We start from the raw sequence: 24,162 nt of genomic DNA, 5'->3' as shown, positions 1-24,162 counted from the left end.
TGCTGTATTTTTTGAAATAGGAATGCCCCTTCTGTAACAACACTTTTAAATTTCTCAGCCTGCTGTTTAGACAATACTAAAAGCTTTTTGCCATAACTCTGTTACAGGTGACTTCAAGCTTGTACCCTCCTGCTCAAAGTAGCACTGACCAGCTTCACTGAGAGTCAGTGCTCAGCTGATGCTTTTAACTGGAGAAACAAATGCACTTTCACAACCACTGAGGCAGAGCATGCAAATTAAATAATCTAAAGCAATTAGTCACATTTTGATGCAAAATGGCAAAACCAGAGGAGTTGCTTATTTGCAGTTAGACAGACTTCAGCTCTTGCATGTATCTAAGCTGATGTCTGCTTGATACTAAAAAATGCCTGCAGCCACTGCTGTAATGAAATACAGGATAGAAATCATGGAATCATTTAGGCTGGAAAAGATGTCCGAGATCATTGAGTCCAACCATTAACCCAGCACTACCAAGTCCATCACTAAACCATGCCCCCAAGTGCCACATTTACCCATCTTTTAAATACCTCCAGGGATGGTGACTCCACCACTTCCCTGGCAGCCTGCTCCAATGCCAGGCCACTGGTAAAGATTTTTTTCCTAATCATCAGGCAAGATGGGAGAACAGATACATTTAAAATCCAGTTATATATGACATTTAGTAACGAGGTACATGGTCTTTCAGAAATGTACGCCATCATTAACCTCCAAAGTCTCTGGAGTGAGTTTTCGACATAAAAGTTACAGCAGAGCAGCTTGCATCAGATGGCATTTACTGGGATACACTTCATCTCCTCCACCTGGTAAGTCCAAGTACATTGTTGAATTCCTTGTGACCTAATTTTGCTTCAGCAACAACCAGAAACTGAAGTTACAATTTTAAGAGTATCAAAATAAGCCAAGATACCAGCCTTTCTGTTACATACCTTGCCTTTAAGTACTGAAAGGGATAACAAAGATCTAGTTCCTCAAAACCAAACGGAATATTGGTATCAGGTGATCAAACAATGAAAAAAACCACAAAACTTGCCAGTATTATTTGGCTTCCTGAAAGTTGAAATTTCATTGGACAGCTGAGCATTCAACTTAACACTTTACTGCTAAAGAAACAGTCTTTGTCACTCTTTCCTACTTTACTCCAGATGTTGCCCTTACACTTCCACTACAGTCTTGCTGGCTCTACCAGTCTCCTTGTGGGTGGATTCACCTGCCTGACCCTGCATCAAAAGAAAAGAAGTACATACTTTGTTGTTATGCTCATTTAACTCTCCAAAGCAAGAACTAAAATAAGTGTCTAGCTAAGACAAAGAAATGGTTGATGGGAAAAGTGAGTATTTTCAAAATGTCAGGTTGCCTCACAGCCAGGAAATTCACAAATTATTTGTAAGAAATGTTTACACATTACAGTGTTGCAAATTATTTCTGCCTTAAATCAGTAAAGATCCTACTAACTGGATTAAATCTGAAATAACTCAGCATTTATTATTATTTTGTCAGCATTACCACTGGTGATGAGATTTAAAAACCTTTATAAAATATGCCAATCTATCACAATGCTCAAAGAGCTGCTCCAATTATATTTTCTACAGGGTTGATGTATATACAGTTCTGTGCAATATATAATCAGTTATCTGACTGCTACCCTGTTATAGTCTCGACACAAAAGACAACGATCTAGAGAGTAAACAGAACAAGCAGATAAATGCTTGTTTAAAGCATGCCTTTAGAAGCTGTTTATTTAATCCAATACACGGTGAAGTGCAAGCACTTTACTTTTCTAAGTAAAAAACCCAAACAACCCACCCACCAAAACTGACACACTCCTGAGGTGCTAGTAACAGCAATTGTTTCAAATGACAGTCCATTCACTCCCTAAAAATTTCAGGTGGGGTGACCTTACTGATCTTTGTCCTGCCTGGTTCATGAAAGTCATAAATATCTTATGATTTAAATGTTCTATTTTGGCTCCTTAGTCATGGAATATATTGATCAAGATTGAAGAAATCAATCCTGAAGATACCGTTTGATGTATCTGCTTATGTGTACTGAATATACTTGTGCCAAGTATCAGACATCTGCTTTCTGAACAAGTGAAACAACCCAAAAGCTGCTTCAATGTCCTCCAGATACCATAAATATCTCACCTGACACAATTCAAAACTCTGAGAAAAGAAACAAAACAACTCCCCCAGCAACAGATGTACTGATGGATGCCAACACATGGAAAAGTGGCATTTTTTCTCTGACTGGATTTTTCTGCACCATAAAGTATGGTTCAGTGTTAAGAAGCAGGTTAAGGAGGAGAAAAAAAGGACAATGTGGCACACTCCAAGTGATCTAATTACATCTTAAGGGGATGTACTTAAAATACAGAGAAAAAGCCTTGCACTTTCATCATCAGCCCTGCCCCCACACAGGCTCAGAGAATCAGTTTTCATTTAAATTCTGCCAGTATTTAGTCCTTTGAAGACAACATGATGGGCACAGATGCCAACATTAAGCACTGTAAGTACAGTACCAACCATCTTGTCACACATTATAGAATTACTTCTCAAATAAATAAATATTTTAACCAGAAAATAAAAAGACCCACATACTGTGATGCATCATCCTAGCACCTGAACACAGACAACAGACATCATAACAGAATGTAAAGATAAGCAAGTACAACAAAAGGGTTTGAAAAGTAAAAATTAGGTTTACAGGCTGAAATGCTGACCCTTCTTGCCAAGGCATATTCACACCAAAAACAAATGTATAATGAAATTGGAGATGAGACACAAGCAAAATCAAGTTGAAGAAAAATATGGGTGGGAGAGTAAGGAAGCAACAGGGGTATAATGAGAGCAGAATTAAACATTTGGAAATACATAATAAGCTATTCAGTTAGGAACTTTCAATGAAAGATGACAGATTTTAGCTGTATTTAAAATAACTTCAATTAGCAAAATTATAGCAAAGACTCAACTATCAACCAAAGCACAGACTGTAATTTTGCAACAAAAGCATGAGTTTTAGAAACACAAGATACTGCAAACTTGAGGAGAAAAAAGGGTATGAAGATGAATATACTCTGCAACACAAAACACTACTTTTAATAGAACAAGAAAAAAATTCACAAGGACAGCTTAGGGGGTGGGGTACTTAGGGCTCAGTTTTTAAATCAGTAAGTGCTTGAACTGAGGCATTAAAAAAATTAGACAATAAGGTGTAGCTCTGCACACAAGTTTATAATTAAGGGAAGGGAGGGAGGAGATGGATCCAGAGTTATGAAGACAACTTTAATAGCCAAATACACAGGACTCAGATGAGAAAAAAACAGTTCAAGAATAAACAAGAAAGGTGGGGGTGGAAGTTACAACAGGAAAACAATAAAAGAAAGTAGTATCAGCAAATATTAAGTGACCAGCCTCTAACCTATATTATAGCAACATTAAAATTCAAATACTGGTAACTGCAGATAAAGTTGCTATTCAGAACATCTGCTCCAGCTGTTGCACTCATTTTGTGCATCTCAAATTCTCTGTGAGATACTGAGAACTATAGAGCATTCAGTTAAAATGCACATTCCCTGGAAGTCATTACACCTTTTTCAATAAATCTCCATACTTTGTCATACTAGCATCCAATTTTTACTTACTATTTCTGCATACAACACTTTGGTATTAAGACATTTCCCTGTTTTCAAGTATCTCTCACCAAAAGGACTAGAGATACACAAAAGACATTATGAACTACCCCTTAAAGATGATTACATTTTACAAAACAGCCCTGTATTATTCCTAGGGTGTTGGGGATGAATAGATGCAGAAAACTGTCTTTTGATTCTGGAGTTTAGTAAACATCAACAGAAATCCGTCTTTGGACATAAAATTAAAAATTACTTTAGATAAACACTAATATATGCTATTATTTTCTAGCTCTGGAAAAGATGATACAAGCTAACAAGAGACAATGGCCATGGACACTGAGGGAGAAAAAAGGGGATCAGCTGAAGTTATTGTCAGGAACCTGTGAGCAACTCTGCCAACACAGTTATGAAACAACATAACCAGAATAAAGGGTACAGCCAGTTTTGCTGCTTCAGTTAAAGCCAGAAACTGTGTCCATCTGAGAGTAAGAACAGCCATCACAGCCTCCATCCAACACCCTGAGACCAGGCAGCACTTTCATTAGTAATTTAACACTCTTTTCTCAGAGGTAAGAGCTAACTCGTCTGATATTCTGGACACTGCTTTCACTCTAGCACTTTTAACAGAGTGACTTCTGTCAGAAAGGGCCTCTGGAGATCACATGGTCCGCCTTCTGCTCCAAGTAATACTGAGATCTCATGGCTCAGTTCCTTGCCCATATAAACTTTGAATATTCCAAGGATGGAGATTACACAAGCCAGTATCCAATGCAAATTTCCCATGTTTCAACCTCCACTTGTTGCTTCTCATGCAAGAGGACCCAGACCTAGGACCAACAAGAGCACCTAAATATTATTAGAACCAAGAACTAACTCAGTTTAGACTGCAGGAACAAAGCAATAACAGAATGAAACACAATGCTCTGCCATCCACATATTGCACACAAAGAATTACATTTATAATCCTATAAAATGAATTTTTGCTGCATTGCCATAAGCCCGGTCTCCGTAAAGTGAAGAATAATTATATATATTTACTGAGTATTTACCACATGTACCAAATGGCTGCAAAGAGCCACAAATGCAGCTCAAACATATACACCTGACCTGCTTCAGATAGATGATTCCAGGTCTATACTCTTGTTGTCAAGGTCCCTGTGAAACACTTGTATCCATCTAACAAGGAATCATGAAAAATGCTAAATGGGGAAAAGTAATACAATCAATCCACTCCTAAGCCAGGTTCATGAGTCTTCAGAAACTATTAATGGTTCAGAGCAAAACGAGGGATAAGCTGTTCAGCAATTTCTCATGGACTATTACAACCTATAATACAGGTCACCCAAACCTACAGCTGATGAAAAAAGGAAAAGAAAAATTATTAAAACTAGCATGATAAAATAACTACCAAACAGCATTATGGGCCTATGACTAAGACTGATTTGTACATGATAAGACATAACCCTTAGAAATAAGCAAATGTTTACTGAATCAGCTAAAGCAGCACTTAGTCTGTCAGCAATTCAGGAAGAGATTAAACAACATCCACTTAAGAATTCAGCCTTTTAAAAACCAGTAGCTAGAAAACATGCAACTGTGTGTTCCAAAAGAAAAGTTAAATTTAATTATCAGACCAAAAAAAAAAAAAAGAAAAATAATATCACTAAAAAGACTGCAAGTACAACTAAAAAAAAAAAAAAGAACAGAAAAAATAATATAATCTGGCTTGGCAAAACATGATATTGTTTCAAGAGCACTATAAATCAGTAAGGTACACATGACATGGTCAAGGACTGACTGCCTGAGAAATGAAGTGGCAGCATTATCAGCTAAAATGAAACTGCAAAGACTGATTCCAGACACAAAACTTCAATGCTTTTATTATCCTTGATCTAGAGTTACACTGACAGTCTATCTCAAGCTAAAACCACCATTTGGTGCTTCTCCATTACTACAGAAATAAATTAAGAAAAATTTGAGATGATCCAACCTTAACAAACCGTTACTTACTACTTTATTTTCAAGATAAGAGCAATTACGTTTTCACACATTTTTCTGTGAACTCAAATAAGAAGATTTACAGCTAATTGCAAACAACTAGCCTATAAAAAGAGGAAAAAAAAAACCCACAACAAATTTGTTGATGTACAAGATTTCCACCTAGGAAATTATTAATAGAGAGTTTTAACCTCTGCTCTTGCTTTTATTTCAAAAGGATGAGAACAGAAAACATTAAAATGAGATAAGTGTCACTAGAAACACTGCTGTGAAGTATTTCCACATCTGATCAACACGAAACATCTGATCACTCAGAATGAGTACTTACTTCCAATTTAATTTCAAGTCTTTTTAATGCTTTTTACAGGGAATTGTAATACATGTGTCTGTTTTTTGATGTCTCCTCATACACCTAGTCACCTCATCTCCACAGTGCACTGGCACTGAGCAAAAAACCTTCTTTACGGAAGAGGAAGCAGCACTTAAAACTACAAGTCACACATTAAGATCAGAAAAAAGTAATTTTTTTTTCTAATTCACTGAGAATGAAACTTACTGGTTAGCTCAAAGAAGAAAATACCAACAGTTTAAATTACAACAGAGAAGACAGACACAAAACAAATATAAATGTTACAGGTCCTATTTCAGCTAAAAAAAGCCTTGTTTTCAGTTACTGACCAGCAAAGAAACAACCATCTCTGCAAAAGTTTTCAGGAGACAGATGACGAGACAAAATTTTGGCCTTCTTTTAAAACACAAGAATCTTAAAAAAAATATGTAACATGGCAAACTAGGTTAAAATTAATTCAAGAGGATATGGCTACAAGAACAGAAGACAGAATTCGTCACAACAGATAATCTAACACCATGTTAAAAAATTAGCAGTGGTTTACACTAGATTGTCACAGTTTATACCTAGCTGCCAACTCAGCCCCATACAGCCCCTTGCTCAACTCTCTCCTGGTGGAGAGAATTGAAGGGTAAAAGTGAGAAAACTTATGGTTTGAGATAAAGACAGTTTAACAGGTAAAGCAAGAGCTGCACATGCAAGCAAAACAAAACAAGGAGTTAATTCACTACTTCCCACAGGCAGGTAGGTGTTCAGCCATCTCCAGGAAAGCCAGGCTCCATCACATGCAACTGTTACTTTGGAAGACAATCACCACCATTCCAAACCCCCTCAGTCCTTCTTCCCCCTAGCTTTATATACCAGGCCTGACGCCATAAGCTCTGGGATCTCCCTTTGGTCAGCTGGGGTCAGCTGTCCCAGCTGTGTCCCCTCCCAGCTCCCTGTGAAGAGCAAAAGGCCTTGACTTTGTGTAAGCACTGCTCAGCAGTAACAAAAACACCCCTGTGTTATCAATACTGTTTCCAGGGCAAATCTAAAACATAGACCCAGACCAGCTATTCTGAAGAGAACTAACTATCCCAGCCAAAACCAGCACATAGGATTTTTACAGCTTGGTCTTGGGATGGTGGTTTTTTCTCGTCCATACAAAATTAAAGTAAGAAAACTAAATCACCCAAAGAATGCTGATGAAAACTTTTGATAATTTGGGAAGTAAACCAATGAACTATTAAATAGTACCTTAGATGAAGCACTAAAACTAGAACCATTTTTCCCTATACAGCTGATGCTAAGTGGTTTGCTATATGAAATTATTTTAAGCATGTTCTACAAATTAATTTTTATTTAGATTTCATGTTTAGGAAAGTTAAGTGTTAAATTTACTTACCAAACATCCCACTAGTTTCAAGTGCGCAGGAGAAACTTAGAAATTGTATTTATAGCATTATGGTTCTATGCATTAGTTAAATTGAACTAACTTACATTATTATTTCATGAAATATGATGAACTAGCAATTTATTAAAAATGTAGAACAGGAGACCTTTATTCTAGGTACATTATCATCATCAACATGTATAAAAAGTACAAACAGTAAAAATTTTTAGATCCCCTGTCTAGCTGAGCAGCAAGTTCTTACATTTCTTGCACATCTATTTCGACCAAATAACTCATTTTCCTTTGTTTTGAGGGCATGAGAAATTTAACACCTGCAACATGTATTTCACATAATTTATTATTTTTACATATAAGAAGTGTAGTGTAAAACCAAACTCTGTATGTCTGTCTGTGACTGTCATATCCTCATATTATTATACCATGAAAAAGTGTTACACTGACAATAATTCCACTGTGTTTTCACCTACCATGTCACTGTACTTACCTTAGAATACGGCTGTACAGATGAAGCGATTTACAAATGTTTGATACAGAAACAAATTGCAAAACTTCCCTCTCCTAAGTGTCCTTTGCAAGCTGCAGGCCTATTATTGATCACCATGCTTTGCACAGCAAAAACACTCCCATCCACCAATTAAAAAGGTACAGAAGAAAAGCCACACCATCTTAAAACAGTACAAATTAGTACCTTTTCGAATAATTAAACAGTGCTAAAAAAACCTCAATTTCAATCTTCAATAATGAGCTTTTTGCCATACCTTAGCACACTGTCAATATTATATAAAGCCTCAATAAATTTTATCAAGTTATAGCTTACAGTAAAATAGAGTAAATGAGTCTAAAACCTTTTAAACTTCCCCCCACACTTCAAATGTGCTTTCATGTTTAAATATAAAAACGTTGTCATTAGAGTATTACTGAGCACTTACAATGATATCTGTGATTCTTTTGAGACATGGAAAAAGGTAACCATGAAAACTAAAATACAGCAAGATACTTGATATGAATAACAGACAATAAGGAATGATTATTAATATAGTTGGAGAGCCTCTTTTCTATACAGACACATAATTCAATACATTAACAATGCATGTGCTACTGAAACATTTTAAATTATTATTCAAATAATTAAAACAAATTTGAATTTTCACAACAAGTATAGAAAACCACAGGAAGATACTTCATTATATACCTGCATTTTCAGCTTTCATGGTATTTAGACTGTTGATGAAGTAATTTTTAGGATCTATTAAAAAATTGTCTACAATTAAAAAAAATTATGCTGGCTTTGGAATTTTCAAAATTCTGATACTATGACACCAAGTGAGTAATAGATAACCACCCAAATTCTTTTAGTTACATACTCATGTTCTTGACAAAATCTCCTATTCAACATTTAGTCATCCAGTGTACAAGGAAGTCAAGCATAGTTAGGTTATTTCAGCTAGCAGGTTAGTAATAATGCTCATCTCTATAAAATCCTACAAGCTTGAAAATAATATAAACTGTTGCATTGAACTACTTCGACAATAATGAACGCAAACATATTTTATTAATACAGCAAACTGTTAGAAAAAGGCAAAGTGAACACTTACAAATTCATCATTTTTAAGACAAAAAGAGCAGTAAATCCACGCTGGCTCATTCTTTGTTATGTGCCAAACAGATTACACTGGCTATGCCAAAACTAGGAACGCAAGATGGTTTATAGAACTATATCTACTATTTGTATTGAATTGATGCATCCCAACTGTGCACTGGGAATTGACAGCCTAATTCTTTAATACTTCATTTTTATTGCAAATGAAAGAAACTGGCTTAGAAGGACACAGCTGTGAAATTCTGAGGGTTTAGTGATAAAATATAGAACTTTTTAGTCAGCACAAAACAAGTTGATGGCGTGCCAACACCATCACAGTTTATATACTACCAATGAGAATAAAAAAAATAATTCAGGTTGCACAGTTTAAGGCTGGTGAATACTGTACTGCCAGAATGTTGCTTCAGCTGACACAGGAGCTTCTGAGATCAAAAAAGAAAAAAAACCAAAAAACCCCAGTAACCCAACCAAAAAACCAAACAACCCTCCACCCCAAAACAGCAACAAAAACCAAACCAAACAAACAAAAAACAACCAAACAAAAAACCCCAACACAACACCCACCAAAAACAAACAGGCAAACTTAAAAAAAAAAAAGAGAAAAAAATTCAACTGAAACCAGAAAACACATACCAAAATTTTGTCAATTGGCAATACCTGCCAAATAGAACTAAAGGACAATCCAGAACATAACTACTTTCAAAAAGTCTGCAGAAAGGTAAGTAGAATAAATAACAATCACTAAAATTGATTATTATGTGAATAAACTCTTCTTCAGGGGCTTTAATTCTCTAGTAAAAGATCTTTAATATGACCCCTTCTTTAAAAAAAACTGCTCAACAGTTACCTAATATATGACAACATCATTGTCTTAGATTTATGAAGAAAGACTCTGCTATATGCCATACTATATTAAGTATTTTACTAAAATCCAAGGTCATACAATTTTAATAAATATAGTTTTAAAAAACATTAAATGTACAATTTTATTTACATGCAAGTCCATTAAAAAGAACAACCTCTAGAAGAAAATGGGTCTTGAAACAGGCCTATTTAAAACACAGAAGATCACTACTTTATTGGAGGCGATGATGTGTTTTAAAGGGGCAAATAACAGCTTCTTATTAACTGACTGCAACTGTGTTACTGGCTACTGAAAATACTGAAAGAATTCCATGAGTCTGTATTGTCTCCCCACCTATGTCTTCTCTGCAGAGGTGGTCTTTGAGTGTTTTTGTGGGGAGGTGGCACTGAATTCATGACAATAGGGATGGATATTTGATATTCGTATCGTTCCAACATCTGAGCAATCTTCTCACAAGTGACCCCATGTTTATTCCTCCTACAAAAATAAAAATTTGAATAAATTGTCTGGTATGTTTATAGTTATATATATCTATCTATATATATATACAATTGCATGTTACAGTCTTTAAGAAAAAAACCCTCTAAATTCTCATTTTTTCTTCTTGTTTTTCATATTTAAAATTTTACTTTTATTACACTATATCCTCATTCTCTAGATATTCAACTCATGTTAAGGTTTATTTTAACAATTCACAGCTGCATATATGGAGCAACAGTAAACAATACAGTTATTCTTCTTCATACGAAATTGTGATGTTATTCACTATAACTATGCACCTGAATTACCCTAGAAGGATTTTGCTTTCTATTTATTCATCAGATTTTACAAGGTATACTAGCTGATGAGTAGAGGGATGAATAATAGCACAGACTACTCCTTATGAAAGCAATGATCAAACTAGCATAAAAAATGCAACTACATGGTTTCAAGACTTCATGACAGAGTATTTTCTCATCAAGAAACCTCTCTACAGAGTATGAAGCAATTTAAGTTCTGAACCAGAACAACATGCTCACAACACCTTAGAGTTGTAACTGATGCTGTAATCTTAGAAATGTACTGAAACACATGTAAGGGACAAGATATCAAAAGTGCTGTCCTATTATTGCAGTGCTCAGTGACCAGCACTTTCAGGGAAAACCTGGTCTATTAAGAACCTGAGACATTACACATTACATTAGAATGTATCTTTCTCCTTGGTATCTATGGAATAGGACCTTAAAATCCATGTTAGCAGAGAATTTCAGCCTCTGCCAAAAGAAAACCACAAGACTCATGCACAAACTGTATGCCAGAGAATTGCCAGAACTGTAATGGAATGGAATCTACAAGAAGAGATAAAAAACAGAAACAAAATGTTTTGATAGCATAAACAAGCATTTATCATAACCCAATACATTCTTATTGCCAAGAAACCTTGTCCAAGCGATCTTATTTCCACATAAAACCATGGAGAATATATTTCTGAATCTTTGTGCTTTCTGCCAGGGACAGAAGAGATACGAGCCACACCAACTTGCTCAGTTCTATAGAGGAGAAATCAACACTGGGCATGAACAGGCTAAACTGGAAAGAGGATACTACATACACAAATATTTTAAAAGACTGATTTCCTCATCACCTGCTCCCCTCAGGACTTTATGAGTATTATTACAAAGAAGTAAAGTTGAAAAGGGTTCAAAGTATAGTGCAGGTAGCACACTAGTATCACGTTCAGAATGGAAGCAGAATTAGTGATCTCAGAACTATTCAAAATTACACTGGCTTCTCAAGGTGTATTTTATCAGATTGCTTTCTGTGAAGAAAACGCTTAAGTAGAACATTTCTCTCTCAGACACTCTTCCCTGAGACAACACCAGAAGCTGGAGAGATCATCACATGTGGCTCATTGTTTAAAAGCTTCTGATTTCTATAGCGTGCTAAAGCAGTCCAGGAGCAGCTGCTTGTTGAACTTAACACACAGTGAGTCTTAACAGGTTTGATTTTATTCACAAATATGAACAAGGTTAATGGTAGACAAAAATGTCAACCCTCAACAAATATGAGAATTTAATAAAGCACTTGAAACTCATGCAGACCAAAAATGAGAAGAGGAAGTCTAAGTTTTTAAACGCCAAATGGTGGAAACAGAAAGTTATCCAGTATTTTCCCTATCTTATCCCTATCTTTTCCTATCCTAGGAAAACATTACAGTTCAAGTGCTCTGGACATAAAGTACACATTCATCCACAACTGAATGGACTTATGCATAATCACTTCATAAAAGAGGAAGCACTTTTCCTTGCAGAATTAAGGCAGGATAATAAAATCACCAACAGCAAAATTGCATCATGCACAGAAACTGATTTTAAAAAACAGAAATCAATATGGTGTATAGTGTCATCATTTAATACTGGCATCTCCTCTTCGGGCATGTCTTCACTCCCTCTTTGGCAGCTTAGCTATGCTGAGAAAGCATAAAGCCATCTATCTGAACTAACATAGACATAACAGCAAATGCTCCTAAAAGACAGGAGGAGGAAGGCTGTTTTGCTTGGAGGAACAAAGAACCTATTGATGAAGGCAAAGTTCTGTCACTATTAAATGCTTCCATACCACCCTCCACAACTGCACCCTCAGCTAGCTTGCTGATGAAACAAAACTGTGAAGAGCCCTCTCCTGAAGCAGCTAAAGAACAAAATGAAAACTTGTATCACCACCTTTCTTAAACGCCCCAAAAATAAAGCTTCCAGACAATGGGAAATACATCTACTCAAATATTTAAAGCAACCAGAAGTGCTAAAATATTTCTAGGAAACTTTTAAAAAATGGTAACAGCACTCCACAGTTCAAGGGTTTTCCTCTGGGAAAGATATAAACTTTACTCCTACAATTAATGATTGAACAATAAAATTGAACAGTAACAACACTTCCCATCAGTTTATCCTGTTGCTTGTTAAGATCATGTGGAAACATGAATTTTCCTGGAAAATGAGTCTGTCATGTGTAAGGGAAATCTCATGCTGAATATCCTAAAAGTGTCTGATTACTAAGATTCCTAACTTTCCAAACCAGAAAAAGTTACTATCATTCTACAGAGAGAGAACTCCATCTCTAGAAGCAAGTTAGTGGTAGCTTAGGAGCAAAAGGTGAAAATTTTAGATTTATAAACACAATAAAGTCCAAATCAGTAATGCAAGTGTTATATCCATGTATTTCATGCACTGTAGGGGCTACTTTAGAAAGCTGAAACAATTAGAGGCAAGTCAGCTGGATGCATATAAAACAACAATCAGTGAGAGAACTCTGTCATCAACTGTAAAAATATTACACTACATTTCAAACAAAGAAATATCCGTGAGCTGGTTTGATACCTCATAGACTCTTAAAGTAGATACATCTGAGACAAAAAGGACATTAACCAGGAAAAATAAGCAGATTCCCAAGCACTCTCAGAACCCAGAAGTTCAGTGACCCATGTCCAACAGTACTCTAAGTCAGATCTACACAAGTCCAATAAAATTTTAATATTGGCTTTTTGGGCCAACAAGATGGAGCTTGTATTTATTCGTCTGCTTGTTTATCCATAAAACTTCCAGGTAAAGGTATACCTCAAAATGCCTATTTAAATAAAATACATTTCATACTACTAGTAAAGTATTTTAGAAAGTATTTTGAACAAAATATAACTTACTGCATATATATTCATGCATGCATATTTATCTACATATCTATCTCTCTATAAAGTACCATGATTCCTGCAAGAGAAGCCTTACTTTTCTAATTCTTCAGGATCAAACTTCCACCAAGTATCTGGCTCATGGAATTCCACTCTGTATCCTTTTTCTAGAGCCTGCAGCAAGGAAAGAAATTTGTGTGATGTGTACCATTCTAACATAAAACAAAAGAAAAAAAAAAGGGGAATGCAGCATACTCTGCCAGTAGTGGTATGCTGAATTTCACTTACCCCAACGCGCCTTAGTTTTCATTCCAGGCTAAGCAAATTAAATCTAAACCATTACCACACCAATTACTGATCATGATCAATCATCAGTCTCTCTCTTTGAAAACTTGAGTAAAAACAATGTTTCTGGACAAAACATATCAACTTATAAGTTTGAAAAATTGTTAACAGATGACAATCAGGCAACAAAACCTACCACTTCCACATATGGCTTCATTTCCCAGGCTCGAGTATTAGTGTTGTCTATTATAACTGGAGATTTTCCCTGCTCCATTGCTTGCTTTGCTGCAATGAAAAATTCTGCAAGTTAATAAACCACATGTAACTCAAACAACACAAAAATAAACAGCTCCAGATGTTTTTTTCACCAATCTACTGTCACTGAAACACTCTGTTCCAAGAGAAAGAATAAAAGGTACAGGCAGTTATGAAAAGAAGTAGAAGCAAGAACCTGATGCCCAAAGAAACAAGATTATCTATTTTTAACTCTGAACCTTGTAGAAGTTCAAAATTTAAGGTGTATATATATACATGAATTAAAGTATAAAAGTATTTTAAATACTTCTATATCTACTTTGCTAAAACATATATACTCCTTTTCATACAGACTCTTAGCACTTGTACAAGTTATGCTACACTTCTATTTCCTCTATGTAGTACAGCTTAATAGGACTCCTCTTATTCATTCCAACCTCTTTTCTGGTTCCACTCATGGGCATCACCAAGCTGAGCAGCGTTATAGGTGTATCCATCTTGCTGACGGAAATAATCATCAGTGCTGAGTACAATACCATCACAACTCTCACCAAGTAGAATACTGTTAAACAAAGAAAAATACAAAAATATATTAACTTTTAATTTTCAGATAAACATATAAAAAAAAGAATATAGCTAAAATAAATTAAACTGTGACCTATTTTTGAACTTCTTGCAAATTTCAAACTTATAAAAAGCACACCCATATATATTACCAATAATTCTAATCTAAATTAAAGCAATATATTTTCCCCCTCTCTACTATTTCTGTACGTTGTTTCTTCTCCATTCCCAACAGATGTTTGTATCCATCCAATTTTACAGCTGTACTACAGTAAGTTTTAAGTACCTCATAATAACTGAATGCATTTGCTAACATTTTCCATCCCGATCCTCACTTGGAAATAAAAGTCTAAAAAGCAATCTGATCACAAGAACTCCCCATTCTGCCAAATGTAAAACTAATTTCAGAAAGTCCTTGGAAACTGGTTTTTAAAGGAAAACCTTATATAACAGAGCAAACAGTACAGTTCTGTTTAAAGTCCAGTCTACAGAATAGGTGTAGGTTGGACTTTGCCTCCTTGAATACTTTTAATTCTATTGCATACTTAAATCTGAAAACAGCCAGTTAGTGACACAGAGCATTTAGAGCCCAATTCAGCAGTCAGATATCTCTTTCCTATGGAAATTTAGGCAACTATTCCAGCTCAGAAACAGGCAACATACCCACAGGCTACAAAAGCCAAACTGCACTAGCAGTATGTGGGATTGCACTACTGCTGAGGTGGCAGGAACAAAAAAGAATTGGCCAGATCCCAAATAACTTAGGGGAACAAAGATATGCTAGTTCTAAGTTACCAAGCTTTCCTATATATATCCACATGAAGAGCTACTTAAGTGTAATTCCTACACAAGGAATTTGCTATGTTTTGCCACCTGTCACCAACAACAGATGCGTTATGGATCACAGCTTAATGACTGGGACACTGTATTACATGGTAGCTTATATTCCTACAGGTTTATTGTGCCACAACTATGTTGTTGCTTTTAAGTTATTTTTGCTTTTAAGATACAGACATATGTACAACAAAATTCAGATTACAAAGGACCAGAAAAAACTACTAATGGCACAATGTTGAGTAACATGATCAAAGCTGCATACAAACTGTTACTTCCTCCTCGCTCCTGCTTTTCCAAAGCTTTAATGTTACATCAGGGCAAATAGCAACGCTATTTGGGAAAGCAGAGCATGACACACTGAAAGAGCAGCCACTTTATTTGAACACGGATAAATAATTGGTTTTGTTAGAGCCTAGATATTTCAGTATGTGTATTACACTGGTTTAGAAGAGCATAGAAGGATTCATCACCTATTTTTGCTCTAAGTCGATCAAATGACACTAGTAAATCATACATCACATGCAGCAGCAATTTTTTTCTCTCTCCTCCTCTCTTGTATAAAATACTCAACAAATTTATATTCACTGAGTTACTTGGTTGTGATTTCACACATGGCCCAATTCTCTCATTTACAGTATGCTACAACTGCCAATTAATAGTGCTAGAAAAACTGGATCCATCTTCCACCCTCGCTCCTTGTGTGCTGAATGTATACACACACATTTTAAAGAACCATCTGCCTTAATAAAAAAAAGACAGCAATTAGTATCTGGGATTTTTCTACTTGCTGAGTAGATGGACACCCCTACAGTTCCTAGGGGCCTGAGCATCAAGTTTCTATAGGAATATATGAACTGACAATGCTAATGGACATTAGTTTTAATTTTTATTTCTAAGAACTGAGTCTGTTTGCTCATGGTCTGGAGAATAACTCACTCACTCGAATTCTTTTGTTGTATCTTCATTCAAACATCATTAGTAGTAACAAAGAGATACAGTGACATGGGCTCAGAAATCTTGCAAACCCATCAACAAAGCATATTCTTGAAATATTTTGTTAGTATTCTTTGAAGTTCAGAATACACCTAATTATTAATGAACCAATGTAACTGAAATAACAATTTAATATAGTAAAACTGTATTTGCAATAATCCTAAAACCAGAGAATTCAAGAAGGCAAACTGGTTACCAAAGAGGCCAGAGTAACGGAGCCCTTACCCCATACACAACAGAGAAGCTATCACAAAGTCATGAACTGAAACTTCAATTATTACAGTAATGATTGTAAACTGTTTCTAAATTATTAAATTAAATCATAAAACATAGTATTTTTAAAGCCTGACAATTACCTCTTTCAGAATTCATAGTATTTAGACTTTTAAAATTCAAATCAGAAACCTATTTATTGACATCATATGGAATAATTCATGTACTGCTAATACATGTTTGGAAGTAAAATTTATCCCAGGCTCATGAACTAGAAAACAGAAAGAACAAAAAGCATATCTACACAAAGAAAGCATAATTACTATCTAAACCCACAGAGATGATATTCCAATTGTGAGATATGAAGAAAAAAAGATAAATGTATTTCTAACAAGAGTCAAATTACAGATTAGTCAGCATCAGTATGTGCACATGCTTGAATTGAGTAGCATGTCATCCAACTGCTGTAATCCAGTTTCACCCTACACCTTCCCTCCAAGCAAACACCTACCTTTGAACACACAGAACATCGAAATTAAAGTAGCTCACCTATTATTTCCAGACATACTATCTGCTCAAATAGAAGCTATTACCCTGACATACAAAATTCATGCTGAAACCAAAATATTAATTTTAACTACTTGGCAAATCAATACACATTTTTTCCAGTACACGATGTGTGTGCATGCACACACACAAATCCTTTTTCTTCAAAATGAAAATGGTCCCCAAACCTGTATCCTGGTTAGTCTATTTTGATAAATGATTTTGTAATAAAGATGATATCTCAGAATCTAATAATTCACCTATTTAAAATAGCTAGCATATCACAGATGAGGAAAAAAGTAGGCAATAACTAAATATAGTTTCAAAATCTGCAGCATCACTGAGTAGCACAAATGCTCCTTTAAAAGCATTGCTTGTAGCACTGTTTAAATAAATATATAATTAGAAACAACAGCTCACCACTGTTTCTGCATTTAGCTATAAACACCAACTCCTTAACTCTTCCTTTCAGAAGATTTTGCTCTCAGAAAGAAAGGCTCCACATAAAGACACTGTCTCTATATATTACTGGATTTAATTAAAACTGGACTTCCTAAATCACACCAGTATTTGTTCTTTCAATCTCACTAAGCTCCCATTTATTCAAATTAATGCTTAGATATTTATGGAGGAAAGGCAAATTGCAATTGCTGCCAACTTCATTAACAAAATATTCTAAAAAACAAGGATCTTTTCCTGCAACTTTTTCCAGATTCTAAGATCCCATTACCATCTACTTCTAATTGCAGCAGACTTTGGTTACTTGGGCTAAAGCTACCACTGCTGGCTATCTGTCTGGCCAAACTGTCTTCAACCGTTTTTAAATAAATGGTCAATCTATTCCAAAACCAAGGAAAAAATAAAGCATTTTTATAATTTTTTTGTCATTCCAAGCTTTTCTCTGAGAAGCTTTGGATTGAGGAAGTGAAATTGGACCAAGTACATGCGTTTGTTTGCCCTGCAGAAAACTTCTAGTAAATCAGCCCAAGGTATACAACTTTAAAATGTCATGTGCACAGAAAACAGTAAAGGAAAGAACTCATTTTTGTAAAAAGTAGAGCAGAAAATGCAAAGATTCTCACTGCAGTAAAGCAAATCCTGAAGAGAGTAATCTGGCAGTGGCAGGAAGCTGATTCAAGACCAATACTGCATTACAAGAACACATTTCTCTCAACACAAGAATGGCAACAGAAGGAACAAAACTGGCTTAAAACAGAAAGACACAGGAAGCACAGGGGTATAAAAACTGGAACAAGCAACCTGGTACTGGCAGTAGTGCTATGAAACAGGGACTAGGCAGGAGAGAAGCAGAGGAAAGACACTGTTAAAATGAAGGTGGGAGTAAAAGAATACCACTGACTGAAATGGAGAAAATGAGTCTGGGAAGAAAGGGGATGGAGACGAACTGAAGAAATCAGATTAGAATTTAGAAGCAGATATGGAGCTAGTAAGCACAGACCAAAAGCCATGGCTAGATATGAACAGGAAAACAAATCTGGGAATGGATTGTTAAGAAACTGGGCTAAGCAAAATACCATGAAGCTCAACAAGGAAAGAGTAAAGTTCTGCAACTGATGAAACATAAGCATCAGTACAGGCAGGTGAGTGACTGGTTGAGCAGCTCTGTTGAAAAGAATCTGAGGATTACAGTGGACATCAAACAAGATCAGTGAATGGTGTACTCTCATCAAAGGTGGGGCAAACCACAACCTGGGCTTTGTAGAGAAAATGTGGCCAGTAGATCCTCTGAGAAGGTATCACCCACACTCTACATGGCTCTTGTGCAGTCAATTCTGAAATAATGTGTCCAGTGTGGGGCTTCCCACTTCAAAAGACATGCTGAAAAACATGGAAGGGCTGAACAGATGGCTACCAAGATGGCTACAATTTCCAAGGAGAGGTTAATAGCAGCTGAGCCTGTTTAGTCTGGCAGTGGAGACACTAAAAGGTCTGGTATCAGCCTATTACAGTGAATAAGCCTACCCCTTTATCAGAAGGGAGGCTGCAAAGATGAGCCAGATTGTACCATGTAACAGTACATGTTATTACACAGGACATGTAAATTATGGTTTGGGAACTTAAGTTTGGAGATTAGGAACTTCCTCACTTAGGTGGACTGCACTAGAAAAGTTTGGCAAGACCACAGAATCTCTGTGGGGTTTTTAAGATCAGGCCTGAAAAAGACACACCTGACCTGATCCAATGATGGTGACAGATCTCCTCCAAGCAAAACAATGGACTAATTTACCTGCACTAGTCTATTCCAAAAAACATGCCCGTTATTCCAACTGCTTAGCTGGAATGGAACAGTAAAAGCAAAACACAAACTTCAGTGGAAGATTCAGGACAGACATGGGTCAAGCTTGTGAGCAGGAAGAAAAGTGTCTGTACTTAAAAACCCTCACTCTGCACAAAACATAAACAGATCTCCAAGGTCTCACTATTGGCTCTGCTGTCATTTCCTACTTGGGAAACCCACTTGCAAGGTACACTTCATCCCCCTCTAGTGCTGATCCACACAGATGATGTCAATTTTCAGCCTTTCCTTCAGTTACTTCACTAGCATGAAGGGCAGAGGTTTGACTGCAGGTGCTAAAGATGCTGTGCCTGCAAAGATACCTGTGGGTACTAATATGATATCAGATGATCACATAACATCACTGCTGTCCTAGTCTACACTGCAGAATTCTATGTGTACACAGAAAAACATGTTCATCTTTATTAAGAATAAGACTTAACTAATAATACATGTATCTTCTCCATAGGCACCCATTAATTGTGGGACATCTTTTCCTGAAGGTATCCAAGACCCTGAGACATGACTTCATGGCAATTAACAATTGCAACCAAGCACTGAACATGTGAAACTGCACGTAATTGAATATACTGAGAAACAAGTCCCATGCAGCTCAAATTCTGCACCCACTTTTGGTATCTATTCTTAACCTTGATCTCATAGTGCCCACTTTCCCATCTGCTAAATAAAAGTAGTAAGTGATCTCACTAATGAGAGATGAAAAACACACAAACGTGTTCAAAAATTTGAAGATATTTAGAATTTTTCAGATAATAGGAGTCATATATTTGGAGAAAGATACAGAGACAATTTAGCACATCAAACGTGGAAAACAAATATATTTGTTATCTTCACATTAAGTATCCAAATGCTGAACTGAATGAGGCAGCATTTTTTCCACAGGCTTATTTTTAAAATTGTTTATGTTGCTTTCACATATTAAAGGAATTATTGCAGTAATACCACAGGGACACATGCAGCTTTAAAAATGCAGGTTTATAAAATACAGCAATCAGTAACTATAAAATACTATAGCGAAAATTATTCAAACATGTAAGAAAAATACCTATTAGAGATTTCTAGCTATGATACAGAGATCACTCCTACATATCAGGAAAAACTCCACAAACAGAATGCTATTCCTTTATACAAAAAAAAACCAACATGATCACTCTATCTATTTCACAGACTCCTCACAGACAACAAATGGTAACTACAGAAAACATCCCATCTGTGATGTAGTTTCTGGATGAAACACAATCAGTTAAGTACTGATTTAGTAACTTCTTTTTTTTCTAAACAAAAGAGAAGCTTATTTTCACTTAATACAGGTAGTGTCTATGCTCTGTCAACCTTCTGTGCTTTTTAAACTAGGCCAAAGAAACACAAAGTGAAAATCCAAGTTGGAGGTGGTACCTGGATTTAACCCTGTCAGACTTCAAAAAGTATATTTTGAAGAAAAAAACTAATACTTTTCTTGTGTGTTGCTCACAAAAAACCAAGAGCAGTTGACAGACCATCCTATGAAAAAAGGGAATGGGATAATGCTCAGTTTCATCCATATACTGAAAACAAGTATTTTCAGAGTAGCAGCACTCTTCTAATTGCCCTTGAAAATTTTTGCATGGGCATGAAAACGTAGTTCTGGTTCAATTAAATTGATGTTGTCAGATTTGATGGGAGATGTTTTTAAAATTAGGGAATTTAAGAATTGAAAAAAACCAAAAAAAACAGCAGGCCATCACACACTAGTAGACTTGAAAATTTCAGAATAGAATATTACGCAATTTAATGGATGCTGAACATTTTACATTTAACACAAACGAGCTCCTATTCATCAAAACTCTGAGCCAGAGAAAACCCCTAAGTATATATTTTTAATATTTACTGTCACTTGCACTCTTTAAGTACAAATGACAGCAAATATTAAACTACTGCTTTTTAACAGCCTGATTTACAAACTAAAAAGTTTCCTTAGTGCTTACAGATATATTTAAATTCTTAAAACATTTTATTTGAATAAACTTCTCTAGCTTTAAGTCATTACTTACCGAGAAAGTGTTGATTTCCCCGATCCTGGTAGGCCTCTTAAGATTAGAAGCAATTTCTCTGAACAACTGAATCTTTCTTCAGACAATTGCAATGAAGAAAAGCTGTGCATTCCTTCTGCATTGTCAGCTTTTGGATCTTTCCAACATTCTTTTCTGGTTTCACAGAAACCATTATTCTGGAGTCCATTCTGATCATTATTTCCATTCCTGAAGACCTGAGTGATATGAATGTCAATAGGACCAGAATAACTGGTATTCTGATCAAGCAATGGACCATGACTGCTGATACCAGTACTTCCACAGAAACTATGATAATTTTCATAAGAAAGTCCCCCATTCTGAGATGGGAGAGCATTTGGGATTTGTGGTGGGGGATTAAATATCTGAAAACGGGATTGATGGCTGAATCTCGGAGGAAGAGAACCCTGAGGTTTTCTGAAAGATGCTCTAGTCTGCCAAGCAGGTCTGAATTCAGGCACTGAGCAGTTCCAAGCATCTACTTGGCCATTAAAGGTATTTTCAATTTCCAAGCCACCTGCTTCCACAACTAACTGTTGCTCATTGCTTGTTCTCTGACTGTTCTGCTCCCCCAAAATACACTGTCCATTGTCATAAAATGGCTGTGGACTGCCCAACAATACAGGTTGAAAATTCTCTTGTGAGCTTTGACTACAGTTAAATAGAGAGTGTTGTTCCTTAGAAATTTCAGTTTCTTTTTCCTGAAGATTGGTATCTAAATTTTCATTTTCCAGCTGGTGAATTTCTTTATAGAACTGGTCCAATTCATCATCTAATTCTGGTACAGTGGCTGAAACAGCCTGCATCTTCTTCGCCTCCTTTCTTTTAGGTCTGTTTTCATGTAATTCATTTTCATCTCCTCCATTTTTCCTACATTTATTGCAATTGCCAGATTTGTCCTGTTTGTTACTTTTGGCAGGGTTGTAAATAGGTCCTATAAAATCTTTGCTTGTAAAAAAGTCTTCATCTGATGCATTTCTATTTACTGAGAATGATGTACTGCTTTTTTCAATAGTATCTTCACCAGCATTATTTGTAATAAAAGGCTCTTTCTCTTCTTCAACTTGAGAGTCATTTGTTGATGCAAATGGAGGATGTACATTCTGCATAGTTTCTAAATCAACTGGCTGACTAAGCACTGGATTATTTTCAGGGAGAACTTCATTCAAAGAGCCCAAGACACCAGTAGCTATTTTCTCTTGCTTCTGCATTTCATGTTGCCCTTGGTTATCTAAGGCACATGCAGGTATCCAACCATTTGATGTTCTCTCAACATCTACTTCCTCCTGAATACCTTTATCAGCATCATCAGGGAGTTTCTCACAAGCCCCTTCTGTTGATTTCATTCTTTTAGAATATGGTTCAATTCTGATTTCGTCCTGACATTCCAAGAGGTTTACTGTATTTTCAGCATTAAGCATCTTAGGAAAAAAACAAAAAAAGAACCTGTCATCAGCATGCACATTTTTAAAGTAAAATATACAAAAGCTGAAGTTATTCAGGCCTGTGACATCACACCCTTCATGGTCACAACTAGAATGTACTCAGCCAGAAGAAAAGCAGACATCACCTACCACAAGTACAGTTTAAATGAGACTGCCACATTATTGGTCATCTTTAGTAAACAACTACATTAGTGCTCTATCAGTCCAGCACTCACATTTTATTATATGCCTTAAGTACTTCACAAATCATGTATTTTAAAACATGACTACTTGAAAAATTACATCAACGATCTCTGGCCTACGTTACTGTTCTCTACTGACCTGTGTTATTCCGCCAAGTGTTTGAAATCTCTTTTAAAGATAAGCATATGCCGATTTCCAATGCACAAACTGATGCCTGACATCACTACTAATATGACTAAGAAAAATGCAAATACTTAAATCATGAGGATTGTTTTCTGTGACATGAAGCAAACTCAACTAACTCATTTAACACCAATCAAACAGATGCTAGGTGGCATTTGTAATTTAGAACCAGTCAAGTAAGATTTAAAATCAAAGCTGCAATCTGTTATTACGGTTCTGGTTTTGGAACTACTGAACACTTTTTTAAGGACGAAGACCAGTTGCTTGCCTGTCTTCTAAAATTAAACACACAAAAAATTCCCTGTCCCAAATAGACTACATTCTAAGAATTAAACCAGTAAGTTCCAGAAAGGTTCAAAGACGAGCTATTACAAAGCAAGATGGCACTGATCACTGTGACATGCAGTCATGACATTATCCACCTATTAGTCAGCACTTCTTGGATGTTGAAATCTACACACTATGCAATACAGAGCATATTCTTCCCCTCCAAACAAATGCAGTTTCAAAGAAGAAAGAATATGTTTCTCCTACTGGAGAGTTTATTCTGCTGTTTTCTGTGAACATTTCAACTTTCTAGGAGTAAATATTAACTGTCACATGCTCTTCATCCTGAACAAGAAAGGAATTTTTTCTTTATCTGAAAAGGATCTGTAGGTAGTGTTACAGGAAGATTTGTGAGTAACCATTATCCCCTCATGTTCACTTGCAGAACTGACAAGAAAAGGTGTTTCTCTAGGTACTTCCTCACCTATGATCCAAAGGAAGAGAAACCTGCCATTCTCAATCTCAA

At 35.9% G+C, this 24,162-nt stretch overlaps 1 protein-coding gene across 8 annotated transcripts in view; it reads right to left on the bottom strand.

Moving 5' to 3' along the window:
• LOC146444815 (uncharacterized) overlaps positions 1 to 24,162 on the bottom strand; it is a 40,606-nt gene that overhangs the window by 15,081 nt on the left and 1,363 nt on the right. For 3 of the 8 annotated variants that reach the window (XM_085061846.1, XM_085061868.1, XM_085061852.1), the window contains exons 2-6: positions 21,541 to 22,979; positions 14,478 to 14,602; positions 13,982 to 14,070; positions 13,598 to 13,674; positions 10,173 to 10,316 (exon numbers count right to left, since the gene is read on the bottom strand). In XM_085061846.1, coding sequence (XP_084917972.1) covers positions 10,173 to 10,316; positions 13,598 to 13,674; positions 13,982 to 14,070; positions 14,478 to 14,602; positions 21,541 to 22,979 — 1,874 coding nt within the window. Of the gene's footprint in view, positions 1 to 1,132; positions 1,668 to 6,706; positions 10,123 to 10,172; positions 10,317 to 13,597; positions 13,675 to 13,981; positions 14,071 to 14,477; positions 14,603 to 21,540; positions 22,980 to 24,162 lie in introns of those variants that run through there. The other 5 variants (XM_085061859.1, XM_085061882.1, XM_085061876.1 and 2 more) reach the window with 5 other exon arrangements.

The sequence above is a fragment of the Lichenostomus cassidix genome, chromosome 1 (assembly GCF_008360975.1).
Source record: "Lichenostomus cassidix isolate B80296 chromosome 1, HeHo_3.0, whole genome shotgun sequence".
Lineage (NCBI taxonomy): Eukaryota > Metazoa > Chordata > Aves > Passeriformes > Meliphagidae > Lichenostomus > Lichenostomus cassidix.
This window is presented reverse-complemented; position numbering and strand designations above follow the sequence as displayed.